General features: G+C 43.6%; 1 protein-coding gene across 2 annotated transcripts; it reads right to left on the bottom strand.

The window, feature by feature from the left end:
- Positions 1–135: 135 nt before the first annotated feature.
- Positions 136–25,836, bottom strand: L3MBTL2 (L3MBTL histone methyl-lysine binding protein 2). Of its 2 annotated transcripts, none has more exons than XM_079994563.1 (17): positions 25,709–25,836; positions 21,560–21,812; positions 19,073–19,206; positions 17,643–17,766; positions 17,044–17,123; positions 15,861–15,978; positions 14,436–14,570; positions 10,874–10,962; positions 7,738–7,969; positions 7,374–7,450; positions 6,044–6,148; positions 5,357–5,504; positions 4,708–4,790; positions 3,722–3,956; positions 2,996–3,094; positions 1,607–1,774; positions 136–1,314 (listed from the first exon to the last, which is right to left on the bottom strand). In XM_079994563.1, the coding sequence occupies exons 1-17, from the start codon at positions 25,745–25,747 to the stop codon at positions 1,034–1,036; spliced, it is 2,400 nt and encodes a 799-aa protein (XP_079850689.1). In that variant the 5' UTR covers positions 25,748–25,836; the 3' UTR covers positions 136–1,033. The 2 variants fall into 2 exon arrangements, with proteins under 2 accessions (XP_079850689.1, XP_079850690.1); XM_079994564.1 differs by having other exon boundaries at positions 2,996–3,061.
- Between the last annotated feature and the right edge of the window lie 352 nt (positions 25,837–26,188).

The raw sequence follows: 26,188 nt of genomic DNA, 5'->3' as shown, positions 1-26,188 counted from the left end.
AGAAGACAAAAGGCAAAACAATCCCCCTTGCAGACAGGTGTATTTTAGAACCAGCAGACAATGCACAAGTTGCTTCTGTATGCCCTTGATACCCATATTTTCTTGACCAGAAAAGACCAGAAAAGACTCCAAACACAGGGTATTCTGACTGAGTTTATTCAACAAAAAGGGTAAATTAAACACATGCAGTTTTATTTACAGAAAGGGTTGCAATACATTTCCCCCCTCTCATTATTGTCAAAGAATTGATTCATTCTGTTCATAGTACAAAGGGGGGGGGGGCAAGTGTATACTCCTACTCCTCACAGAGGAAAATGTGATGCTCCAAAGTGTACTGGGCTCACATGTAATTTGATTTCATGTGTCCTGTGCCTTCTTAGACTCTGTGGCCAAAATGGCAGGAAGAAACAATGTAGCACAGAGGAAGACAGAGATAACTTGGGAGAGCAGTTCCCAATACAGTGGTACCTCAGGTTAAGAACTTAATTCGTTCTGGAGGTCTGTTCTTAACCTAAAACTGTTCTTAACCTGAAGCACCACTTTAGCTAATGGGGCCTCCCGCTGCCGCCACACCACTCAATTTCTGTTCTCATCCTGAAGCAAAGTTCTTAACCCGAGGTACTATTTCTGGGTTAGCGGAGTCTGTAACCTGAAGTGTCTGTAACCTGAGGTACCACTGTACCATGTAATGGATGTGGTTCTCTACTGGATTGGCACTTATCTAGATTCTGGCTCAATTGATGCAAGTTTAGAATGACTGGAAGCACCTCCCTACAGAGATCTGAAATGGAGAAGTTTATCCTTGGCTCCTGCCATGCCAGTCAGAAAGGCATAGTGGGCTTGCCTTTTTACATAATTAAGTGGAATTTGTTTTGAGAGCTTTTCCTTTTTTATTTTGAGGTGATCCATCAATTATGAAAAAACGACAGCTTTATAAACTGTGGTCCATGCCCCCGCAAATGAGGCCAGCATTTTCCTGATTTCTTCAAGGACTGTGGCAAAAGAACATCAAGTCACTTTGTCGCATGAAGCTTTAGTCTACATCTTCATCCTTCAAGCAACTGATCAATACTGGGCTTGCTGGAGCTTCTGGTTCCATGACTTCATCCTTTAAGCAGCTGAGCAGCACAGAGCTTGCTGGAGCTTCTGGTTCAATATCCTTATCCTTTAAGCAGCCGCCTGGCATAGGACTCAGTGGGGATTCCGTGTCGATATCTTCATCCTTTAAGCAGCTGATTGGTACTGGTAGCGGTGGGGCTTCAAGTTCCATTGCTGAATCGTCAAGAATTTCTTCTTTCACCTCCACAGCAACAACTGCAAGAAACAGAGAGAGGGGCTACATTTACATCGCAGGACACAAGCCTCAGAGCACGCACATACACATGTAAGAAATAAGCAATAGCAAAAGCTCGTGGTAAATTGCATCCATATGTTCCAAGGCTGGGAGACCTGTGACTGGAGTTTCCTACAACAGCAAGCAGATTCTGCACTGGAAATGGTGAGCAGGAAAATAGCTAATTTACACAACCACCACCTTCCCATCTCCAATCCCACTGAAGGGGGGAGAGCAGAAAAGTAGGAATAAGTGACACCCCTTTTAACTTACTTTCATCAGAAGCTGGTTTTAGTGAGGTCTTGCTTGCAGTTTGTGTGCCCTCCTTTGCTTTAGGGGCAGCCCTTTTCTTGGCAGCCTGTGCTTTCTTCTTTATTTCGGGGGCAGCCGTCTTCTTTGCTGCTTGCTTGATGGAACGGGCTTTAGCAGTCATCTTCTTCCCTTTGTATACAGAAGAAAGGCAGTTATAAGAAAACCCACCGTTGTGACTGTTTTGCTTTTTATATTAACATCTTGTTGTGAAGGGTTGTTGTTTTTTTGTATGGCAGCAGCATTCAATCAAGTGAGCTCTCAGTGCAGCTGAAATTACTCAAGACACTGGTTGACTACTTCAAAGAGAGCTAGAATTAAGACTCATAGGAATCTCGCGAGATAGGTTAGGCCACTCAGTGAACTTAGCAGGATGCTGAACAATCTAACAATTCTCTAAACACACCGTTACAACACTGACACAAGTGCTACTGATCGCCATTTTTGTTTAGTTTAAACTACAAGGTGAGCTTTATGGCTGAGTGAGGATTTGAACCCCGGTCTCCTAGATCCTAGTTCAGCACTCTAACCAGTACACCACACTGGCTCTCATATGTTTAGTATATTTAGTTGGCATTGGCCATCAGGCCTATGGTTCAATTAGTTCACTACAGTCATCTGATATTCAGCCAGAGCTTATTTCCCACCATGTTAACAGAGACCCTTTTAGTAAGAGATGTTCAGGGTTTCAAACACAATTGTTGTAGCCACAATTCTTGAAGAGCCATAGCTCATGTTCTGCACAAACAAGGTCCCAGATGCAGGCACCTGGCACCTCCTCATAGAAGGATCTTTGGTATTACAGAGAAGGGCCCTATTTGGCGTTACCTCACAGCAAGCCATCCTTATCGGCATCATAAGAAAGGCATGCTCCTTTTTAAGGCTCAGGTTGGGTGACAGAGGGACAATGGGATGATAAAAGGGATGGTGGGAATTGTAGTGCAACAAAATTGGAAGAATCACAGGTTCATCATCCCTGTCATAGAGCCAAGTCATATATGTGGTCCATCCAAGCGAGAATCCCAATCCCAATAGTGACAGCATAGAGTGATTTGCAAGAATGCATGGGACAAGGCACAAGCGAACGATGAGGCAGTCCATTTCACGCCCTGTCAGACAGTCCCATCATCCACATTTCAAGCTACTCTATTTTGCAATGCCATCCTCACAGAAGATAGTCCAGGCAAGTGTTCCACCCCCATCTTCTGTACCTTAATGTTCCTTGCATGTGCACTGGTAGTTCTGGGCAGCATACTATCTGCAGCAGGCTTATGCCTTAGTATCAAACCTTGCAATATTTGCTTTGTTATTAAGATGAATCATAGAGACAAGGTTGTTCCAATTGCCACTCACTTTTCCTTCCATATGGCTTTCGCTTCTTCTTCGGCACCTCCTTAACTGGCACTGGTGACATAGGCTCTGCCACCGAGGAAACAGATCTACAATCAGAAGCTACACAGGACACAGGAGATGTTAAGCAGCAGCTAAGTATAAAGACACAGCTGCACAAGGTTTCCAAGCAGGAGGGTTCATGATTAGTTCCCAGTTTGACAGGCTCAGAACACTTTGTATAAAAAGGTAGAGGAGACAGAGGAGGACAGTTTTCTGTCTAGTCTCCCCCAAGCCCCCAAGTTTGCTACCTTTGTACATTTTCTTCTGGGGCCTCACAATGATTTCATCTTGTAAAGAACGTCAGTGGCTCAGAGTAAGGTAATTCAAAGGTAGAGGAACAAAGCCAAAAGGCTGCTCTAGTCCTCACTGAGTGAACTGCATGTATATGGAGCCGGTATTGAGAGCAGAATCAGTTTAACGGCCATTTCTGCTTGAAAACATCCTCCCTCCCTCAAAATAGGGAGCTCCTGTTGTTTTGATTTCAGCTTCAGTTCCTCATCAGCTACTGAACCTGCCCACTCTGGTTCCCAGCCTTTAACATGTCCAGGTTTGCTATGCTATAAAGACATAGGGCGGGTCAGATGGAAGGTACCTCTTTCTCGTAAGAGAAGGAATAGGTCAGATTGCCACCAACACACCTTGAGTGAAACTGGTGGTACTGGATGAAAAGAAGATACATTCTCTTACCTGGTGCTACTGGGGGCTGTAGCTGGTAGCCTATCAGCTCACACCAGCCCACAGGATAGATATCTGGGGACTCACAGTCTACCCACTGGTCATATTCGCTGTCCCAACCATCAAAGTGTATCCTGAGGAGCCGATGTACCACTCGCTTCACAGTGGCCACACAGATAAGCCTGGGCTCCATCAAGTCTACTGCTTCTAGCTTGGCACCCATCTTGAAGCCATGGTTAGGGCAATCCTGGGAAAAGGAGCAGCACGATATACCCAACCTCAAATAATAATATACATCCATGAGGGCTTCCTTCCTTCCTTCCATTTATTTATTGAAGGCACTCAACGTTCTTGTTCTCAGAAATCCAAATTCTGCATGCTGCTCTCTGATTTTAAATTTTTAAGTGTATGCACGCGCGCACACGCACACACAGCGAGCTGTAAATTTTTATTATTAAATAAATATTTTAATAAATAAATAGCTAATTCTACTGGGGAAACTTAGCAGTTTAAGTTGAGGGACAGTATGAGTGTCCAGAAATGATATTTGTAATGAGGCAAGGAAGGAATTTAAACCGGGGGGGGGGGGGGACAGCCCTACACATTTAAGTTAGCAGTACCAATGCCAAGGTTATAAATGAGAGATTTGACTCTGCTGCAGAGTGCAGTCTTCTTGATCTCTCTTTAGCAAAGCACACTGTCAAGGGTGATCATTCAAATTCTACGTACGAAATGAACCTTACTTCCCTATCTAGACTAAAATATCCCAGACACTTGGACCTTTCCACTTAGGGAAGCCATTCACAACCCTTGATAAATCTGATTGCCATTTTCTGTAGCTTCAGGGAAACACTTTACACAATATTTCATAAGTATGCTTGCATCTGCACTGCATATAATGGCATTTCTCATAAGGCCATTTGATTCTCAACAACAGAGCGACTAGTTTGGGGTGATGCTGGTGCCTTTGTGAACTTGCCCTTCCACATGGTACTCACCACGTTGAACAGATGTGCTGGTGCAGCCTTTGACTTGGTCTTTTCTAGATAGCTTGTCCAATTGAAGGTCTTGGCATCATGCCCTGAAGTATGAAGTTGGGGGGGGGCATGTTACTGGAATGAAACACCCCCCTCATAAACACCACAACCAGAAGGAGCAGGAGAAGCATGCAAGTTATTGCCTATCCCCTTGCACATATTTGGCCAAGAAGCAGCCAATGCCAGCTACAGTGGAGCAAAGCAAAAACAACGTTTCAGACAGAACACAATGCAATAGCTATTCAGAAAACCAAGTAGTTCTTGTTTCCAGAGGAGTGCAGAGGCAGGAAAGGACGAACACCAGCTTTTGTATAGCCCTCCGATGCCCCCAAAAGAGAAGCATGGAAACGGCAAGATTCAGAGGCAGGCATTCTATTCAGAGCAAATGCAGGAGAATAGCAAGACAGAAACTGAATTCCAGCCAAACTCCCAATTTTCTTGGGCAGGAACAACAACAGAGATCGCCATCTTGATGGCAAAGAAGAAACAGAGTATGTCAGTTTCACACTTATAGTCTAACATAAGCAAGGCTTTCTTAGCATTCTATTTTGCAGGGAAGGAGCTCAATCTGCCACGGAAGCAAGCAAAGAGGAGAGCTTGGGGTCCTCACCTTTTGGAGGCGTCAGTTCAATGTTGTTCTGCTTACAGAAATTGACAGGGAAAATGGAGTGCAAGGAAGCATGGTAGCAGAACCAATCAGAGCCATCCTCAGAGGCTGAACCATCAATGCCGATCATGAGATAGCCATCTAAAAGGACCTGAAAGACAGGCCAGGGGTGAGAAAGCAAACCTGAAGGTTGTTCTAAAGTATTTCATAAAAGCAGCTTCTAAACTCAGCAGAGAGAAGAGCTGGAGCACTCTATGGTGTTACGTGCCTAAATATAACATACTTGCCTCTTAATTTTCTCACTCATTTATTTCTAAAATATTCATAACTTGCTTTTCTTTCAAAAACCAAGATCTGCACTCACATGTGTGTGATTTGAACATCCCATCAACACTGTACAAGCATTACTAGATTTTTAAAAAAGGAGACTCATAGCACATAGCCGCTATTTTGTGACTGTTGCCTCCAACGTTTTCTCAAAATTTGAAATCTGCCCACTGGCCCAAATCAGTTGGCTTTAAGGTATATAAATTAGAGGCTTAATTTTTTATTTCATAAAAATTTATACATCGTTTCCTTGTAAAAAAACAACCCCAAAGCAGTTCCTTTTTCTTCAAAGTCTAACTCCCAATTCCTTGAAAGCGCTGTGCTTGGCTGAAGCAGCCGCTCCCTCTTTTCAGACTGGCATACCTTACGGACAGTAGCCACACAAATGTTGCCCATATTCAAAGGGTCAATGGCTTCCAGTTTCATGCCTTCCTCAAACCAGCGACCTTCTGGGTAGACAGCGCGCACCTGGAAGAGATTACGGATGAGAAAGAAGTTGGTGATAAAGAAATAAAACACATGCAGGGACATGTGTGGGTAACTAGAAAGACTGACCTTGGTGATTGGGGCGTAGGAGTTCAAAACAAGAGCTTTGCTGGCTGGCCTTGGGGAAGCAGCGCTCTTGTTCTCAGTTAATTATCTGATACACGAGAACAGCAGTGACCTACGTCACAGCATGGTTGCAAGGCCAAGTAGGATAAGCACGATAAAGGGAAAGACAACATCTCCCATTGCTTAAGCTTCCTCCAAGGTCTAGTCCTTCAATAGTGGAATGACTCTTTCCAACCACAGAAAGTCTTCCCCATGTTTTTGCTGCAAGCCATCCTTGTTTTGCTTTCAACTCACGCAGGTCCTGTATCCTATCCCCAATAGCTCAACATTGTAATTTGTTTATTCATATGCTGTCTTTTAAAGAGCATCTCAAAGCACAACAGAAAAAAAGACAGCAATCCATTAAGCAAAGTAAAACAGTGTTAAATCTTTGAAAAATAAAATGCAGCAGCAATTGAGGGCAAATTAACAATAATACCTTCACTACTACTACTACTAATACTTTATTCATTTGCTGCCCATCTGACTGGGTTGCCCCAGCCACTCAGGGTGACTTCCAACAAATTATAAAACCACAGTAAAACACCAAACATTAAAAACTTCCCTATACAAGGCTGCCTTCAGATGTCTTCTAAGAGTCAGATAGTTGTTTATTTCCTTGACCTCTGACAAGAGGGCATTCCACAGGGTGGGTGCCACTACCAAGAAACCCTCTGCCAGGTTCCTTGTAACTTCACTTCTTGCAGTGAGGGAACTACCAGAAGGCCCTCAGAGCTGGACCTCAATGTCTGGGATGAACAATGGGGGTGGAGACGCTCCTGCAGATATACAGAACTAAACTATAAAGAACTAAACATCAGCAAAAGCCTGGGAAGAGACACTTCAGAAGGTGCTGAAACACCAACAGTACTGGTGCCTGTCTCAGTTCCAGGGCAAAGTGATTCTATGGAGAGCCACCACAGAGAAGCCCCCCCCCCACTGGTTCATACAACACTGAGCTCCTTGGGCGCTACAACAGCTAGTCCCTTGCAAGGCAGGAGAGAGATTTCAAGAGCTCTATAAACTACCAATCACCCAAATGGTGCAAATCCCATCTCACTTGGAGACCAAAGAAAAGAAAGAGACCATAAACCTTTCTCACCTTCTTGAAGAGATATGGAACAGCATCGCAGTAGATCTTCCGGAAGGTAGGGTGGTGTGCCATGTCATTAGATTTTTCTTCCAGCAAAGACATAAAATGATATTGAAAGTAAGAAAGAGTGAAACAAGACATCTCAAATTTGCTAGTTAGCGGTCATCTTTTGGCAAGGAAAATTCTTCTTCTTCTTCCATTTAAAAATAGTTTATTTGCCACAGCATACATTTCAAACACTCTCATCATCTTAAAAACCGTCAAATAACCAATCTCATTAAAAGGAAGGAATACATTATATCTGCAACAATTTGAAAGGTTAAAATATATACTTCAAGAAGAAGAGTAGTTTTTCTCCTATGTAAATCCTCACCCGGTCTCTTTATGCTATGGCCAACCCTTCTAGACCAGCCAACGGGGTGGATTAAGGGGCTCCACATGTGGCACCAGAAATCATCAACGCTGTCCCCATCTTCATAGAGAAGCCTCAAGCGGCCACCAATCACGGTGTCCACGACAGCCACACGTATCCGAGAAACACGGGTCTTGTCCACCACTTCCAGTCTCATGCCTTGGCGGAAGGGATATTTCATGTTCTCAGTCATCTGAGTAAACAAGAAGAGAGATGCTCTGCTGCCTTCCATGTCTGCGACTCTCCACCACAGAGACTGCGCAACTCTCTGCACTTTTACGCTTCCTCCTCTAGAGTGCAGCCTTGCAGTTCTTCTTAAACATGGGATGCCGCATGAATTAAAAAAAAACCCCAATTGCTGATGCTTCCATGTCAACAAAAAAGCATTCGGCCATCCATTCAGATTAGATTTTTTTTCAAAAACTTTCAGTAGCTCAGGTCATACACCCATAGTTAATGGTTTAGCATGAATGCAGACATGGCTCCCACTTCACTCCTTCTCTAGCTCGAGTGGGAGTCATGAACCATTGGCCTTGGTTTAGTAACACATTTGAATAAATTTTGGCTTCTGGAATCATTTGATTGAATCCCCAGTTCCAATGCAGTATTAAGCCAGGGGCCAGGGTTTGTTGGCCCTGATCATGAATCAGTAAAGCAAGTCATCTCTGCATTCATACTAAACCATTAACTATTATTTACCATGAAATGTGAATGCTGCCATTGCCACTGTTGTGTCGCCCAGAGCATTTAGATAAATAAAACCACAATCTAACCTGATTTATTACATTTGTATCCTGCCCTTTCTTCAAGAAGCTCAGGGCAGCATACATGGTTCTTCCTCCCTTTATCCTCACAACAACCCAGTGAGGCAGGCTAGGCTGGGAGAGAGAGAGAGAGAGGCTTGCCCAAGGTACCCTAATACCACACGGACTGTTTTGTTGTGGGGAGAGTCTCAGTCAAAATTCCAGAACCTTCCTTGGATTCATATTCTGTGTTAAGGGCTTATGTCCCACACCTCTGGCAGAAGCAGATTTAGCCAATGAAGTGCTGTAAACCAGGAAGTGGAGCTACAAACCAGGAAGACATCTGAAGGCAGCCCTGTTTAGGGAAGCTTTTAATGTTTGATGCATTACTGTATTTTAATATTTTGTTGGAAGCCGCCCAGAGTGGCTGGGGGAAGCCCAACCAGATGGATGGGGTATTATTATTATTATTATTATTATTATTATTATTATTAATATCGCAACTCTGGCATGAACTCTGGCAAACCAGACTCTCATGTCCCCTACACAAATCTGCCATATGTGGATACAGTCATACCTCGGGTTGAAGTTGCTTCAGGTTGAGCGCTTTCAGGTTACGCTCCTTGGTAACCCGGAAGTAACGGAACACGTTACTTCCAGGTTTCACCACTCGCGCATGCGCAGTAATGCGCATGCATGGAAGCAGCGAATTGCGACCCATGCACGCGCAGACGCGGGTTGCGTTTACTTCAGGATGCGAACAGGGCTCCGGAACAGATCCCGTTTGTATCCAGAGGTACTACTGTATAACTGACCTACTTTACAATGCTACTGGCTTCTTGAAAATTAATAAAATTATTTAATAATAAAAAATACAATGTGACTGGTGGCGGGGTACCCAACTAACTCATACCCAGAGTGAACCTACTGAAACAAATGGACCGAAGTCCATTGTTTTCAGTGGGTCTCCTCTGAACATGCCTAACATTCGGTATTATCTGTTGTAAAGCTTACTGAGATAATATATGAGAAGCACTCTGAACTTTAAAAAAGCTCGAGGGAAAAAATATATGAAAAGCATTGTTATTAAACAATGACCTTCTGCCTGATCCTACCCATATTTATTAAAAGCAGATCCAGCAGATTGCAGTAGAAACACAGGTGCAAATAATTGCAACCTTGATATCACATAGAAGTAGTAACTCACTGGGTCTCCCCCCAAAAGGAGGTCTCCTTGCCCCTAACAGCCTAATATACCATCTCTAGCCAAGGCAGCCATGTAAAAGGGGGGAGGGAGAAGAAGGCATAATGAAGTATAACACTAAATACCCTATCACAATGAACATTCTGAAGAGACTAATCAACACTTCTTAGTGATTCCAACCCTGTATCACTGGTTCGTGCCTGTTTGCCTGTTTAAATGTGGAAGCTAAAATTGCAAAAGCTCTTCCTCAATCCGCCATCTCACTATTCCGAGGCACAGATTATGAAGAAAAATCCCTTCCGGCCAAAGATCCCTTTCTAAAGTGTGCCAGCAGGGGGCGCCCCTCTCCCTCCAGCAGCAAATACAGCTAAACTGAGTTTTTAGGTGAGCTAGTGAAGGCAACAGACCAAACAGCAGGGTTTTAATTGCTCTTTATTTAGTCTTTTAAACTGAAGGACATCATGCCACGAATGTGGGAGATTACAGCTAACACATTCTGTTCATGTCTATCAAACAATGCACTGGGCAGAACCCAAACACTCTGAAGAAAATTCTACCAACTTTATGCTATGCTGCTTATCCCAGACACGGCTCAGTCCTGAAACACATTGTGTGTTTCAATGCACTGCATTCACATTCACACTATGCATTTAAAGCACTGTCATATCACTGTAACAGTAACTTCTCCCAGGGGTTCATGGGAACTGTAGTTTGTTAAGGGTTCTGGGAGTTGCAGCTCTGTGAGGGGTAGTATCCTAACAACTCTCAGCACCCTCTCAGTCCCCAAAATTCTTTGGGGGAAGCTGTGAGTGTTGAAATGCTATAAGAATGCTATAAATGTATGGTGTGGAACTTGTAGAAGTGTCTTTCCCTTATCACCAATATCACCAGGCCTTCCGGACAGAGGCTTGCAGGCCATATTAAATCTGAACAGGTTACTGCAGCCTCCGACTTTGTGTTCTCTGGATGTTTCGACTACAATTCACATTTGCCCCAGCCAGCATGAGCAATGGTCAAGGATGATGGGTGGTGTATTTCTACACATGGTAAGGGTACCAGGTTGGGCTACTGGAAGAATGGATAAGCAGAAAGGCATTGATTCTTTCCTCTGTGTGCAGGGGGGTGGGGGGAGAAAGATTTTTTCCCTCACCTTTATATGAAAATCCACAGGGATAGTCCTGGCTCCCACAAGCTTTTTCATGAGGTACCCCTTCCAGTCGGTGTACTTTGAATGGATGGCTGTACAAAGAGGTATAAGATTGCCCAGGTAAATAATACTTTTGATCTGAGAATTTTGTTTTTATCCATTATGACTGTCTTGGTTGTATCTTTATTGGTGTCCAATACAGTACTGTTGTTTTATTATGAAAGTGTGATTTTTAACTGCTATAAATTGCCCTCAGTATTACCGTATTTTTCGCTCTATAGGACGCACTTTTTCCCCTCCAAAACTTAAGGGAAATGTGTGTGCATCCTATAGAGCGAATGCAGGCTGCGAGGCTAAGCCCAAAGCCAGAAGAGGGAGACGGAGCGCTGCGTCTCGCTGTTCTAGCTTGGGGATGGCTGCACGCAAAGCCTCTGCAGGGCAGCGGGGTGCCTTCATCCCGCTGCCCCGCAGAGGCTAGCAAGGCTGTTCCCAAGCTAGCTTGGGGATGGCTGCGCAATGCTATCCCTGAAGCCTTTGGAACACAGCGGGACCTCGCGCTGCGCTCCAAAGGCTTCAGAGATCTTTGAGGTTGGCGGTGGGGGAAAGCAGCGCTCCCCCCCACCGCCAGCCCCAAAGAGCAGGTTGAAAGGAACCTGAAGCCTCCGGAGCCCAGCAGGAACTCCCCCCCCCGCGCTCTGGAGGCTTCGAGTTGCCTTCACTGAAGCCTGGAGAGCGAGAGGGGTCAGTGCGCACCGACCCCTCTCGCTCTCCAGGCTTCCAAGGTAGCCGCCTGAAGCCTCCGCTCCGGAGGCTTTGGGTGAATGCACCTTGTTTTAGAGGGGGAGAACAAGAAAAAAAAAATTCCCCTGTTCTCCCCCTCCTATGGTTCAGTGCGTCCTATGGAGCGAAAAATACGGTAAATATGTGGTTGAAGTTTGGGATAATGATCTTCATATAATTAAAAAATAAACTTAGCACGCCTTTCATTCTTGCAGAAGAATGAAACGCAGGGTTTTCCTCATTTTTCTTCTTCTCTGGTTAAACTTAAAGCCTCCTTTCAGTTTACACTCACCCCAAAAATTACCTGCAGCAACTTGCTTTGCTCCTTCAAAACATTGTAGTCTCTCAACAAAACATCTAAGTCTCAACATACTACCACCCTGAACAGGTTCTAGATTTTTGATGGAAACCAGATCACCTTGAAGTACAGTAAATTTCTTTACATTTTGACAAGGGAAAGTTCTGCACTACAAGCAGTTAAATTAACCAACCTGCAATAACTACTTATTATCATTTATTTCATTTACCAGTTGCTTTTACAATAAAATGTCTCAAAAGTTTGTAGGGTCCAGGCTGGTTCATATGGGGAGAGCTGGTCCTTGAGGCATTGCGGTCCTAAGCCATAAAGGGCTTTAAAGGTCATAGAATCATAGAATTGTAAAGTTGGAAGGGATCCTCACGGTCATCTAGTCTAACCCCCCGCAATGCAGGAATTTCAACAAAAGCACCCACGACAAATGGCCACCCAACTTCTCAAAAATGAGGGGTGCTAAAAAGTTGTAACATGACTTAGTAATTCAAAAGACATTTTGGTTAAATTACCGTATTTTTCCCTCTATAACACGCAGATTTTTTTTCCTAAAAAGTAAGGGGAAATGTCTGTGCGTGTTATAGAGCGAATGTGTGGTCCCTGGAGCCGTTTGTCCCAAGTGCATGGCAAAAATCAGGCAAAAATCATATTGCGCCGTCACGGAGGAGAGGAGGCTGCTGCTTTCCTGCATTTTGCCTCAGGGTCTTACTGCCCACCCTGTTCTGTTTCAGTTGCTGTTTGCTCAGACGGAACAAAGAGCAGTGAAATCCCCTCCCCTCCAGGCAAGTAGAGAGGAAAGCAGAGCGTCCCTGCTCCGGTGGTGGTGCTGCTGCTGCTGCGTCTGGGGACTCAGCAGGCAGCGGAAAACATGCAGATGAGAGAGAGAGAGGGGGCTGGCTTGAGTGGGTGGGTGGACTTTTGCCTTCCTCCCCCCCCCCCTTTAAACCCCTCTCCTGCATTCTTAGCCAGCTGCTTCTCCGCACACCCCTCTCGTGCTCCTTGTCCCTTCTATATTTTTCCTTCCCTCCCCACTTAAAACGTGGTTACAAAGCACGGATCCACATGGATCCTCAGGATCTTTGCATTGGGTCAACCCAAATTCACCATCAGATCACATAGCAATGATCTGATGCAAAAACAGGGCTGCAATGGTGCAAAAACGTGGTTACAAAGCATGGATCCACATGGATCCTCAAGATCTTTGCATTGGGTCACCTCAAATTCACCATCAGATCACATAGCATGTCCATGGCTACAGCCTGCCCCCCCAAAATCACGTACCCACTGTTGCCTGGGGCTGCAATGGTGCAAAAACGTGGTTACAAAGCATGGATCCACATGGATCCTCAGGATCTTTGCATTGGGTCAGCCCAAATTCACCATCAGATCACATGTCTGTGGCCACTGCATGAAGCACAAAAATGATACATCCACTGTTTCATTCAGAATGTTTTTTCCCTTGTTTTCCTCCTCTAAAAACGATGTGCGTGTTATGGTCAGGTGCGTGTTATAGAGCGAAAAATACGGTAATATAATTTAGCTTTGCATGGTACATAGAATGTGTGTAAAATTGCCTAGAGGTAATTTAAAATGATTGCCAAGTACTTGTGGTTATATTATACGTTAATATTTTTTATTGTCATCATCATTATTAGGCATTACCTCACACTTTCAGAAGGTAAAATTTAAATTCTTTGGTTTTCTTAAAAGCAGTTTATGCGTTTTTCATCAGACGTAGACTTACCAAGCTTGTTGTGGTCCAATCATGAAAATAATAGCAGATTTGAATTCCTCACACTCAAAAACATATTTTTAAGACTGCTTTCTGAAGAATTTTGCAAAAATTAAGTTTTACCCCCTAAAATGACACATCCTAGTGGGACAGTCATCTAGAACAAGGGGTTGTACTATTCGGCCTAGAAAGCCCCGCTCCCCGATATCAATACACCCATTTCTCATTCATCTCTGCTTTCTCTGCCCCTAAACAAAAATTGTCATATTGTAAGAACTCTCAAATTTACAAGCATACATGCAATTTGATAACTTTTTGCTAATGTTCCCAATGTATTCCAACGTGCAGCATTTAGGATTAATGGGCATGATCCAACTTGAGAAAAGGCAATGATGCAAATTGTGAGTTAATACAGTGGTGCCTCGCAAGACGAAAAGAATCCGTTCCGCGAGTCTCTTCGTCTTGCGGTTTTTTCGTCTTGTGAAGCAACCCTATTAGCAGCTTAGCGGATTAGCGCTATTAGCGGCTTAGCGGCTATTAGCGGCTTAGAAAAAGGGGGGGAGCAAAAAAAATCGCAAGACGTTTTCGTCTTGCGAAGCAAGCCCATAGGGAAATTCGTCTTGCGAAGCGCCTCGAAAAACGGAAAACCCTTTCGTCTAGCGGGTTTTCCGTCTTGCGAGGCATTCGTCTTGCGGGGCACCACTGTAAACCCCCAAAGCTGGGCAAGACTCAAAGACACTTACACTGGGGAGGCACCAGGATTTTGCTGTTAACAGCACACCAGCCAATAGGGTGAACGTCCACAGTACCCAAGTTGACCCAAAAGTCACTGCTAGAGTCATTCTCAAAGCCTTCATAACGTAACAGTGCCTTGTATCCTGCAAGGATTGATTTTTGGAGACAGAAAAGGAAAACAAGAGAACATTTTACTACGTCTCGAACACTGTCATCCTCCTTTTCTGATAACTATAGCACTAAGTTCCTTCAAGACAAACTCTGTTCTCAGTGTATGGCCCACTGAATGCCTCCAACCACTGGGCTTCTACCACTTGTTTTAGGAAGCTGCTCCACAGCCTGAATAACTTTGCCAGCTGGAAAGATAGCCTAGTGTCCTAATTCAGCTCCCCAAATCTTTTATAGTTATGCCCTGTTACCAAGAATGCTTTCAAGGCCCATCTAGAACATCTGGGTTGGGACATACCACAGCATGGCAAGTCTGGAAGCCTATTCCACCAGTGCTCTAGCAGAATGCCTCCCAAACTGTGGGTTACGACCTGCAAGTGAGTCACAGGCTTTATTATTTTTACTGGGATGTCTTAAGCCAGGCATAGGCAAACTCGGCCCTCCAGATTTTTTTGGGACTACAACTCCCATCATCCCTAGCTAACAGGACCAGTGGTCAGGGATGATGGGAAATGTAGTCTCAAAACATCTGGAGGGCCAAGTTTGCCTATACCTGTCTTAAGCAGTGGTAATAAAATAGGCAAACATGTAGCATGAAACTGATGGCTGCCAAAGACCTGAGGTCCAAAATTCATTTGACAATATATCAATGGGTCACCTACCATGCCAGGTAAATTTGGGCTTGTGAGTCGCCATACCAAAAAGGTTGGGAAATCACTGCTCTAGCACTTGCACTGCTAAATGAACTTCCCTAGCAAACTGAGATCTACTAATAAGACCTTGGTACAGATTCCAACTACTGTGGAGGTGATCTTATTCTCTACAATAAGCAGGGCTTTCTCTGTTGCAGCCCCAATTCTTTGGAATGCCCTTCCACAAGAGGTGCATGCAGCCTCCTCTCTGCTGTGCTTTTTTAAAAGACAAGCTAAAACCTCCCCTTTTGAAAAGGAAAAGAGAGCCTTCCATTGCTGTGTTGCTAATTCTCTGTTCTGTTACTTCTCTTGGGCTGCTTTTATCAATAATGCTTTTAATGCAAGTTTTCAAATTAAATTATGTTTTGCGCAATAGATCTGAAACCTGCTTGAATAGCTGCATATCAATGTTAAAAAGTAAGTACTGTACATAATGTTTTATAATGGTGTTGCTTTTATTCCCTTTTAAATATGTTGCCTGCCTCAAGTCTCCAGGTGGAAGCAGATGTACATTCAAATAACAATAAGGAAAGTAAATTACTCTTTTCTGTTATCCCCACCCAAGAGACCCACCTGCAATCTTAACAACAGAGGCAATCCAATACACACGACTGGGGAGCACGGCATCACTGTTTAACACTTCTACCTTCATCCCTTTTATCACATCTTCCCATTGATCATAAAGAGGCACCTGATGATGGAGTGGAGAACAGATTGAAGCAGAAAAACAGGGAGGCATAGAAAGAATAGCAAAATGTCAGATTAATTTATATTTGCCTGTGTGTGTGTGTGTATGGATGTGATATTGTGCAAACGTGTAATGAGCAGGTGAGGGAATTGCTTTTAACAAAGAACTTTGTGCCCTTAACTCTGTTAGCTTCCGTTTTTCTAGCACCTTTCTAGGTAAAAATGTGATTGTGGGAGAAAAGGGGGCATTACCTCCAACACTAGACGGAGAGTCTGAAGTTGGCCATTCTCCTGTTCATCTTCACAGCCATGAATAGAACATTGTTAATCATACAGTGTAGGTTTCTCGTTATTGTAGAACAGCTTATACTTATTTTATGGTCATAGCAGTTTGCACTAGTTTTAATGTTAGCTAACAATTTGTTTAAATGCTCCCCTTTCTGGCAACACTAAATTTAATTGTTCACATATTTTTAAGCTGATTGCCAAATCTAATTGGGATCCATTTGCAGGATAAAGGTAAAGGGACCCCGACCATTAGGTCCAGTCGTGGCTGACTCTGGGGTTGCGGCGCTCATCTCGCTTTATTGGCCAAGGGAGCCGACGTACATGTGGCCAGCATGACTAAGCCGCTTCTGGTGAACCAAAGCAGCACACGGAAACGCCGTTTACCTTCCCGCCGGAGTGGTACCTATTTATTTACTTGCACTTTGACGTGCTTTCGAACTGCCAGGTTGGCAGGAGCTGGGACTGAACAACGGGAGCTCACCCCGTCGTGGGGATTCGAACCACCGACCTTCTGATTGGCAAGCCCTAGGCTCTGTGGTTTAACCCACAGCGCCACCCACGTCCCATTTGCAGGATACTATTAAGCTTTTTATCATTTGGAAATCATAGCACTCAGTTTACAATATGGATATTCAAAGTCATATTGATTTGATATTCTTGTTTAAAACAAAATTTAAGCTACTCCGAGCACTTTCCTGGGGACCTTTCTTATCTAATCAGGGGCCTAGGTTCTGTTGCAAGACAACACATATGGGCTTGATGGAAAGTAGGGAGTGCTCACATGTTTGAAACTGCCAACAGGCACAGCCTTGCATCCATGGTCCTGCAGGTACGCTCCCCAGTCAAAGCCAACGATGAGAGCTGGGAGGGGACATAAGAGACCATCTCAACACAGAAGGTTCAAAGTTGGCAAACAGATTTGCCACAATAGGACAAGGACAGATATGGGGACATCTTCTATTGGAGCATCATCCTCTTGGTGTAAGACACTGCGAGTTTCCGAAGAGCTCAGACATCTTTATCCAGCAGAAAGGAGAAAATAGCTAGATCTATTATAGAGAGCGCAGAACAGTCCAGACGTTTTTAGACTTATCCAAAAGTAGAGACTAGTTTACAAGGCCAACAAGTCTGAAACACACCGCCAAAAAACAGGAAGGGGATGCACATCTCTATCTCTCTCTCTCTCTCTGCCATGAAGGCACTCCTTCACCTTGCATCCACATTTATATAGTGGTTATATATTCATTCTTCTCTTTCAGCTGGCATATTCTATTCAACCAGAAATACTTTTGTGCATGGTTCTGATGAACTTCCTATTCACCTTGAGGTTTGAAGCAAGCAACAGCCTCTTACTTCCTCTGCCCACTTGCCAGCACTTACCATCCTGGCCAGTTGGCGTTCCATCTGCCAGTTGCCCTGTCCCCTGCGTATGAAGAAAAGCCCCGATTTTTGCAGACCAGGCTGCCTTGTGCAAGACTTTGGCTTTTTTCGTAGGTGGTTTGCCCTGTGAAAGTGTGACAAAGCAAAACGATAAGGAGATGTTAATTCCCAATAGCCTTCCAGTGACACAAGGGACAGACAAATCTTGCTGCCTGTGATGGGTTTGCAGGTTAAACGGATCAAACCAGAAGGGCAGCTTTAATGAGTACAAGAAAGTCTTGTGGCAGCGAAACGTCTTACAGGTAGCTTTCCTAAATGAGAAGTAACTTTGTTATCTGTATCTGAAGAGATGTGGCCTGATATTTCAAAGACTGTTGCTTCTGTCTTCAGATGTATCTGACAAAATTACTCCTGGCCTAGGAAAGCTCATGCAACCGTATGTTTTGCAGTTTTCCAAAGGTGCCAGAGAATTCTTTTTGCCATTCAAACGGAAAAGGAACGCAATGCAGAACTTTCTGCTACTTTCACAAGACGATGACAAAAACAACTATTAATCTTTCCCTTGCCTTTTATACACATGCTCAGAGTGGTTGACATGATTTAACAGTTGGAAAATATGGAACTCTGTCCCTGAAAGGCTCACTCCAAGTTATGGAGAAGGAAATGATATCAAGAACAGAAAGAACTAACTTATTTCCTAAAACCTACCCGATTCCTTCATTTTCTTTTGAAAATCCTCCATTTTCTTTCTTCTCCTCCAACTCACTCTCTTATCTTTGAACTATGCTGTGTCCTGTCAACTAGTGGGGTTGTCCTTTTTCTCCCTTCTGGTGCCTCCTCTCATACAGGAAATGCTTGCAAAAGATCACACTCTTTTTATTCTAAATTTGAAATAAAACACCACCCCTGGTGTCATATTCACAATTTCTTAATTGTACAATATTAGATTCCAAATAAGGCTTACTTATACAAGATTCTGTGTTTTTGAGAGATTAGTCAATCTGGAATAACCAGCACTCTGAGGTTTTTTTCATTACAATCAATGACAATATTTGTTTTTTAAATCACACTCCACAAAAGCAAGCATTGGAAAGGGCCTCTTCAGTAACCTGTTTGCAAATATGAAACAGCATTTAAAGGGCAACTGTTCTGTGCTAAGTGATCTTTAATATGCTGGTGCATGTGGGTGTGCAATTCTATGGGGAAAGCATGGCTTTTCCAACCTCAACTCTCCCCTCCCCTGCCAAAAGCTACTTCCAAATAATTAGTTATCCAGTGTGGCTGTCTGCTAGGTGCCTCCTAGCACCTAAAGTCCCTGCTTCATGGGAGAATGGCATTTCGAATATCCCTGGCAGGCCTCCAGCTCTGCTTACTGTTATTTTCATGCCTCGTTTAGCAAACAGCAGCCTCGTTAAGTGGGCGTTGCTCACCTGCAGTCTTGCCAGGATGCTGGCCTTCTTGGAATTTGAAGAGTAGCTTCTGGAGCAGGAGACGCTGCAGAAACGTTTGGTCTTGGAGAAGAAGGCATCTTTTGTGCCCACAATCCCACACATCTCACAGACAGCTGAGGAGGCACAAATACAATAGGCCTCAGGAGCAGGAAGCAATTCAGTTCCACCAGAAAAGCCCAAGGCTACCAACGGAGATGATTAAACTTAAGTTGACTGGGGGCCACCACCTCCTCCAAGCTAGGAGGAACTGTTTATGTCTCACCCACCCCCAAAACAAGGGGTGAACCTAGGGGGAATCCTAGAGCCAACTGGCATTTAAGAAGGGCAGGTAGCAACAAAGGGGGAAGTAAAGGGTCATTTGTTGCTACTGATACAAACTGCTCTTGTCCTGGCATTTCAACTAGCAGATCAGAAGGAGAGAGCAGAGCCCATAGTGTGCTTTAGGATCCCAAAGAGAGACACCTGAAGGAGTTAGAGAGTGCCAGTTATTGCACTGGCCACTAGGAACATCAACCAAGTTGGATAAAAAGCACAAAGCTGACAGAACTGCATTGCATTGCATAGTATTGAGTATAAAGCAGAGAGATAAACTATTTCCATTAGCTGGGGACATGGCACTCAAGAGGGAACCTGTACCTCCAACAGCAATTGCATGGGTTGACCCAAACATCACACAAGCACACCCTATGAGGCTGCCCAAAAGCACCTCTGTATGGCAGTGCTCCAACACAGGAAATATGTTACAATGTAGATAGACTCCTGATTGCAGAATTTTGTCTTGAAGCCAGAATTTGATAACTTAAATTCCACCACAAAAGCTGTGACCTAATGGATTGGAAAGAGCCTCTACTCCACCCTCCCATTTTGGACACAAAGGATGGCTAGCTTTTGGGTCCTCTGGGTATATGCGTGTGCACGCGCACGCACACACATTCTCTCTCCCCCCCTCTTTCTCTCTCTTTCTGCCACCATCTTCTCTCTCTCCTGGGGCACCCCACTTTCTCTCCTGGCCATTCCGTTTTCATACATGCACAGTCCCATAGCTCACTTCCCCTTCCTTCCTACCCACTTGGTCACTCTACTTTCTAATTCTTTTAAATATTTATTGAATTTTATAACAATTAATGATACAAATCTCATTCATCATGTTATTTACAATTATTCTCCCTCCCCTCCTCTGGACTTCCCACAACTCCCCCTCTGCTGAGTTATTTATTTAGTTTTATTTATCGTATCCTTTCACAACTTCATTTGAATAACAGATATTTTAGGGAAATGATAAGGGATTTTATGTTTATGTAGGCCACTCTACTTTCTGTTCAGCTTCTCATTTGTCAACCTGAGCCTTGAAAAGCACACAGAGTAGAAACAGAAAGCGAAAAAGATTGTCATTCTTTCAACTTCCTCCTTTGCTTCTATGTACTTTTCAAGGGGGAAACCGGAAAGCATCTAAGCCACCTCATGATGAAGGGAGCAGAGAGCAGGAGGCACCACTGCACCCTTGGGCGCCATGTTGGTAACCCCAACTGTATCTAGCTCCATTGTGATATCACCATTCCACAATTTTCAAGAAAGCTTTGTAGCTCATCATGAGGAATTGCTAGATATGGTCTGGTACACTCAGCTGTGTACATATAACCCACCTTGTGGGAGCTGCACTGGTCCTGTTTCATGATTTTCAGACACACTACCCCAAATGTACAAGTCTGGCCCTCCACACGTCTCCTCTCAACACAAACCTCCTTACTAAGGAAGCTTAACATCAGGAATACGATAAGAACAAATTATCAAGATTGTACGTTTTTTTTAAAAAATGTTTATTTCTCAAATGGATTTTGAGTACAAAATTTGAATTTTCTGGGCAGAAGCTTTGCTTGCGAAACAATATAGAATAATTGAATTGTTTAATTTCATGTTTTTTTAATAAGACATATATTTTCAGGCTGCATTGTTTTAAAGCTACCATTAAAAACAAGTGTAAAAATTAAAACACAATTTAATGTTCAAATTATAACATACAGTATTTCTACATACGAGTTTCCATAACTGCACTGAATTCATGGAAAATGTATGTCAAAATCTTTAGCCAAACTTTTTTTTTAAAAAAAATAGTTTGTTTGAAATTGTTTTCTTGGGGGCAAGGCCCCTGTAGATTTAAAAAGTGGGCAGAACTGCATGATAGTGAAATTCTGAATTCTTCCATCTTTACACACCACTGTTTTTTCATGCAATACCATATGGCTAGGCATACTCCATATATGCAATACTCCCTCACCATGTCTGTATGATATAATATATCACACACACTCTCCCTGTTAAAAAGCTGATATTATATTTCTTTTTGGCTCATCCTCTAAATGTAGAGTATTCCATCAACTATCTCTACCCCCCCACCCACCCTAGAAAGAATAAAGCTGCTTTGTATTCAATCATTTACAGCCTTCCTTTGCCACAAAACACCAGTACCTGGCTCAGAACCACTTTCATCTGGCAATCGGCTGGTAGGTTTTTGGGCCTGTGGAGGCAATGTAGGCAGTTCCCCAGCTTCTCGATCTGCTGCTTCATTCTCACTAGAGTCTTCCAGCAAGGAGGTACTTCCACTCTCTTCACTGCTGCTGTAACGCCGGCAGCTATCATAACCCCCAAAGAGGTCCAAGTCATCATCCACTTGCTCCTCATTCTTCTGCTCCAAGGACTTGCAATGGGCCGGAGACTCCAACTAGCAGCAAAACAGACCGGAGTATATTTGAAACACTCCCACAGGCATGATGGTGGGAAAGAGGCATTTTGTTCACATATATCAGAGGCAGAATCATTTGAGCAGGCTATTAGCCAAGGAGGTGTCGGTACTTCCACTAATGATGAGGTCCTATACTCCCTCAATATGCTCCTCTTAAAATATTACATATTTATTTAAAATACTGTGATGTTTCCTTTAAGCCCAAGCAGCTAACAACAACAACAACAACCTAGAACAATTTAAAACCAACACATATCAAATATCAAGTGAAAATATTTTTCAGACAGTAAGTGGAAGAGTAAACTGGAAGAGCTGCAGAAAAGGACAAGCAAAGTATCAGATGCTGGGCTAGACAGGCCTTAGGTCTGATCCAGCAGAGATCTTCTTTGGTTCTTAACAAAAAGAAAGTTAATTGGACAAACAAATAATATCCGTTAAAATTCCAGGAGAATGGAAGCGTTTTCAACTGGTGCTAAAAAGGCAGAGTCAAGTCTAGCCAAGTTTATTAGGGAAGGTGGGATATATATGAATAACAACATGAAGATGCATCTCTGTTCATTTATCCTGTGCTATAAAATCTTTAATCCTGAAGTCATGATAACTCTCAAAATTTTAGGATTGACTTTTTGAGGTGTGGTAGTAGTGGACAATTGCACAAAAAAAAGAAGAAATAATAAAACTGATGTACATTCTAAGGAGTACACAAAATCAAGCTAGAATAATGGGGGGGGGGATGATATACCGGTAACTGTATATCATTTCAGTCTTTGACGTTTCATAACTTCAAACTTTGCTAGCATTTTCCAATTTTTTCTCTTTCAGGGAATACTGTCTATGTTGATGCATCTTCCCCGGAGAACTCCTGAGCATTTGCTGTGGAATTTCTGCATATTGCAGAGGATTCTGGGGAATTCTCAATAGCTTGTCTCAAGTCCATTGGAAGCTATATCCTGGTCCATTGGGCCTAGACGTCACCCTGACTCAACTGACCACATGAAACATGTCCTGCACCTGCTCCTCTCTTAGGCAGTGTACTACAGTGGTACCTCAGGTTAAATACTTAATTCGTTCCAGAGGTCCGTTCTTAACCTGAAACTGTTCTTAACCTGAAGCACCACTTTAGCTAATGGGGCCTCCTGCTGCCACCGGAGCACAATTTCTGTTCTTATCCTGAAGCAAAGTTCTTAACCTGAAGCACTATTTCTGGGTTAGCAGAATCTGTAACCTGAAGCGTATGTAACCTGAGGTACCACTGTATATGAGATAATCCATAAGTGCAGACATGTTACCTTTCAGGATTGCCAGAATTGCTAAAATTGCCCAGAAGGCCAGAACACACTTTTAAACCCACTGACCTGTACAATCCTTCTACACATCGGAAATTTAGGGGCAAAGCAGACAGGATGTTAAACACAGTTGGCAAAAAGAGACAGAGATAACTGTACATCTAGTTCCCCCTCCTACTTGCTGGTTTCAAGCAATGTTAGGACACTGTCCGCAGAAATGTATGTGGGGAACCCCAGCGAAGCAAACAAGTGAGTTAAGCAGACTTTGGGGGTAAGTGGTCATGACTATAGCCCAGCCCTGTAAAGACATGAGGTAAACAGTGAAGCAGAAAGAGATGTTAAGCACCTTTGTGAGTTTAGCAACATACTGAGGAAGCCAGTGCAGTCAAACATCCTACCACCTTGGTTTTTCTTTCTAATTCAAGAAGATTGCAATGTCAAGCAGGCGGCAGATACCCATAGTAGCCCACTACAATTTGGGGTGACAAAAATCTGGCCACATCCAGTAGAGATTACTTGAAGCAGATTAGTCCAATCTTAACCACTTTTTGCAAGTATAACCATCATGACATTTCCCACCTATGTTCAATGCATGTTTATGGGAGAATAAAAAAATAATCTAAGCTACATCTTATGAATATAAAGCCCCAGCAAATAGCTGTTATATACTAAATAGCTATTCAACAGGAAGGACATGTATTATTATTTTTTGCATATTTGTTGTGAGGGATCAAGCAATATGCTGTATTGATTAAGTCCATTTACCCAGCAAGCCACCACTACTGGGTTCATGAAGTTCTACAGTACGACTACTCATCCAGCCATAATGCACCCTACCGCTGGAACCACCACACCATAAATATCAAATTACATTCCTGTCTGAGCTCCACCCTCTTCCACAAAGCATTCCATTAATCCCAAGAATCTCCAGTTCTACACTCCTAACCAATTAGCAATTTCCAATCAATGTTGCATTAGCAAATCCAACCCTTATTCCCATTTATTGTGTGATCAGATCCTACAATACATTTAAACTGTAAGTTGCCCCACTGTGTTCAGGGGAACTTGCTCTTAAATTTGCACAGGATTACAGACTGGTGAACTCACCAACCTTTGGGCCCAATCTGGAGAAACTGTCATGGGCAGAATACAACAAAGCATACACCCAAACTAATTCTACTGACTACAGTCTAATTTCAGTGGAAGGATGGGGCCATGTGGGGGCCAAGGAAGACCTATCCCGGTCCAGCCATGGGCACAAAACTGGCAACTCCTGAACTATAATGATGGTGCTCAAACAAATACCAGTAGCTGGATGCATGCACACGAAAGCTCATACCAATAACAAACTTAGTTGGTCTCTAAGCTGCTACTGGAAGGAATTTTTTTATTTTGTTTCAACTACGGCAGACCAACACGGCTACCTACCTGTAAACAGTAGATGGATGTTACTCTTATTCTATTGATACTTAACTGTTCACTATACGACCTGTCATTTAGTTTTAATAGCAGCCGGTTACTAATTTAATAAGCTGTTTGATAAGCAAGAAGCAGCGAATTGCACACAGAGCAAAGCCAGGAGGTAATTAGCCAATATGCTTTCAACAGGTCTAGTGCTGCCCCACATACATCTTTCAATACTTAAAAGAAACTTACATGTGTGCAGGATCATTCACATAATAACATAGTTGGGAGCATCAGTCGCATGGATTCAATTGGGGGGGGGGGGACCAACACTTTCAACACTCAGAAATTTCAGTTTATTTTTATTTTTTGTCAAGGGCAGCAATACAAAGTAAATATAGCATTGATACTAGAAACAAGGCATACTGAGGAGAGCACAGGAGTAAAATGCATTTTGGGGAGGTGATGAGCTTTGTCCCACATGTTGGTTTTCTAAAAAGAGAAATAACAGTATATTTAAGTAACATTTGGCTCCCATCAAAAAAATATTTTCCCTAAAGGAAAACCTATAGATTTTTATTATTATTTATAATTATAACCAATAAAGAAAATATAAAACGCCTAGAAAATAACCTCTATAACCTAAAATACACTTGGGTATCAACTTTATTTATAAAATACACTATATATAATCTGATTTGTAAAAAAAAATAGACAGCATTACAAAAACCACCTTTTGACTGAAGAAGTAACAAGTATTCCGTGAATTGCTTCCAATATCCATATCTATCCAGCTAGCTAGCTATCTAGACTAGGAGCAACTGTCCTTGAAAGTAAAAGAGAGAAAAAGACAAGCGAGTTCACTTTCAAGGAAGCTTATTTGATACCGTTTAGGACTAAAGAAAAGTGCTTTTCCTTGCACACAGGGATCCAGCAAGAAGGGCGGTGGGAGAAAGAGAGGCACGGGTTGTGGGGCGAGCTCCTTTTAGGGGGAAGGGGGCACCGTCTATGAGGGAAATATACTGTATTCCGTTTTCACATGGAACACCCCCTCCCCGCCCCTCGCCATAGGCGGAAGGCGGGCAGGTGGGACGTTATTACGGCACCAGAGCAAGGAACGTGGGAGCCCTTCCTCACTGCCGCCTCGCCGCCAACCGAGCAAAGCAACCACCACGACCGACTTACCGAGCCTCCTTCCCGCTCCATGGCTCTCCTCTTGCCCATGCAGACGCCAAGCAGCACCGCCAGAGACAAGACGCGGCCGGGCAGCGCGCGCTCCCTTCCCCCTACGGAGCCGCGTCGCCTTCAGCGTCCTCCGCGCGCACCTCCAAAGCGCATGGGATCGTTCGCGTTCCCGCCGCCGCCGCCCAATCGGCAGAGAGAGAAGACGCGGCGCCGGAAGAGCCGGAGGGGGAGGCGTGCGGCGTGTAAACAGCCTTCGCTCCACAGCGCGCAGGATTCTGGGAGTTGTAGTTCTAAAGGGGTGCAACCAAGTTTAACTCAGGCTGTAGACCCGTTGGGGAGAAAAACCAAAAGCACACTCTTAGAACGCCTCTCCTCATGTTCTCAGTGGGGTGTTTACTTTGCAGAGAATGCAGACCATGTGCCCAGTCCGTTCCTCGCAGGGAAAAAGGCACCGCCTCCCAGGCCATTGTCCGTCGGCCC

Source organism: Podarcis cretensis (genome assembly GCF_951804945.1).
Source record: "Podarcis cretensis genome assembly, chromosome: 10".
Taxonomy (NCBI): Eukaryota; Metazoa; Chordata; class Lepidosauria; order Squamata; family Lacertidae; genus Podarcis; species Podarcis cretensis.
The sequence above is the reverse complement of the archived record's forward strand: the minus strand, read 5'-3'. Positions and strand labels throughout refer to the sequence as shown.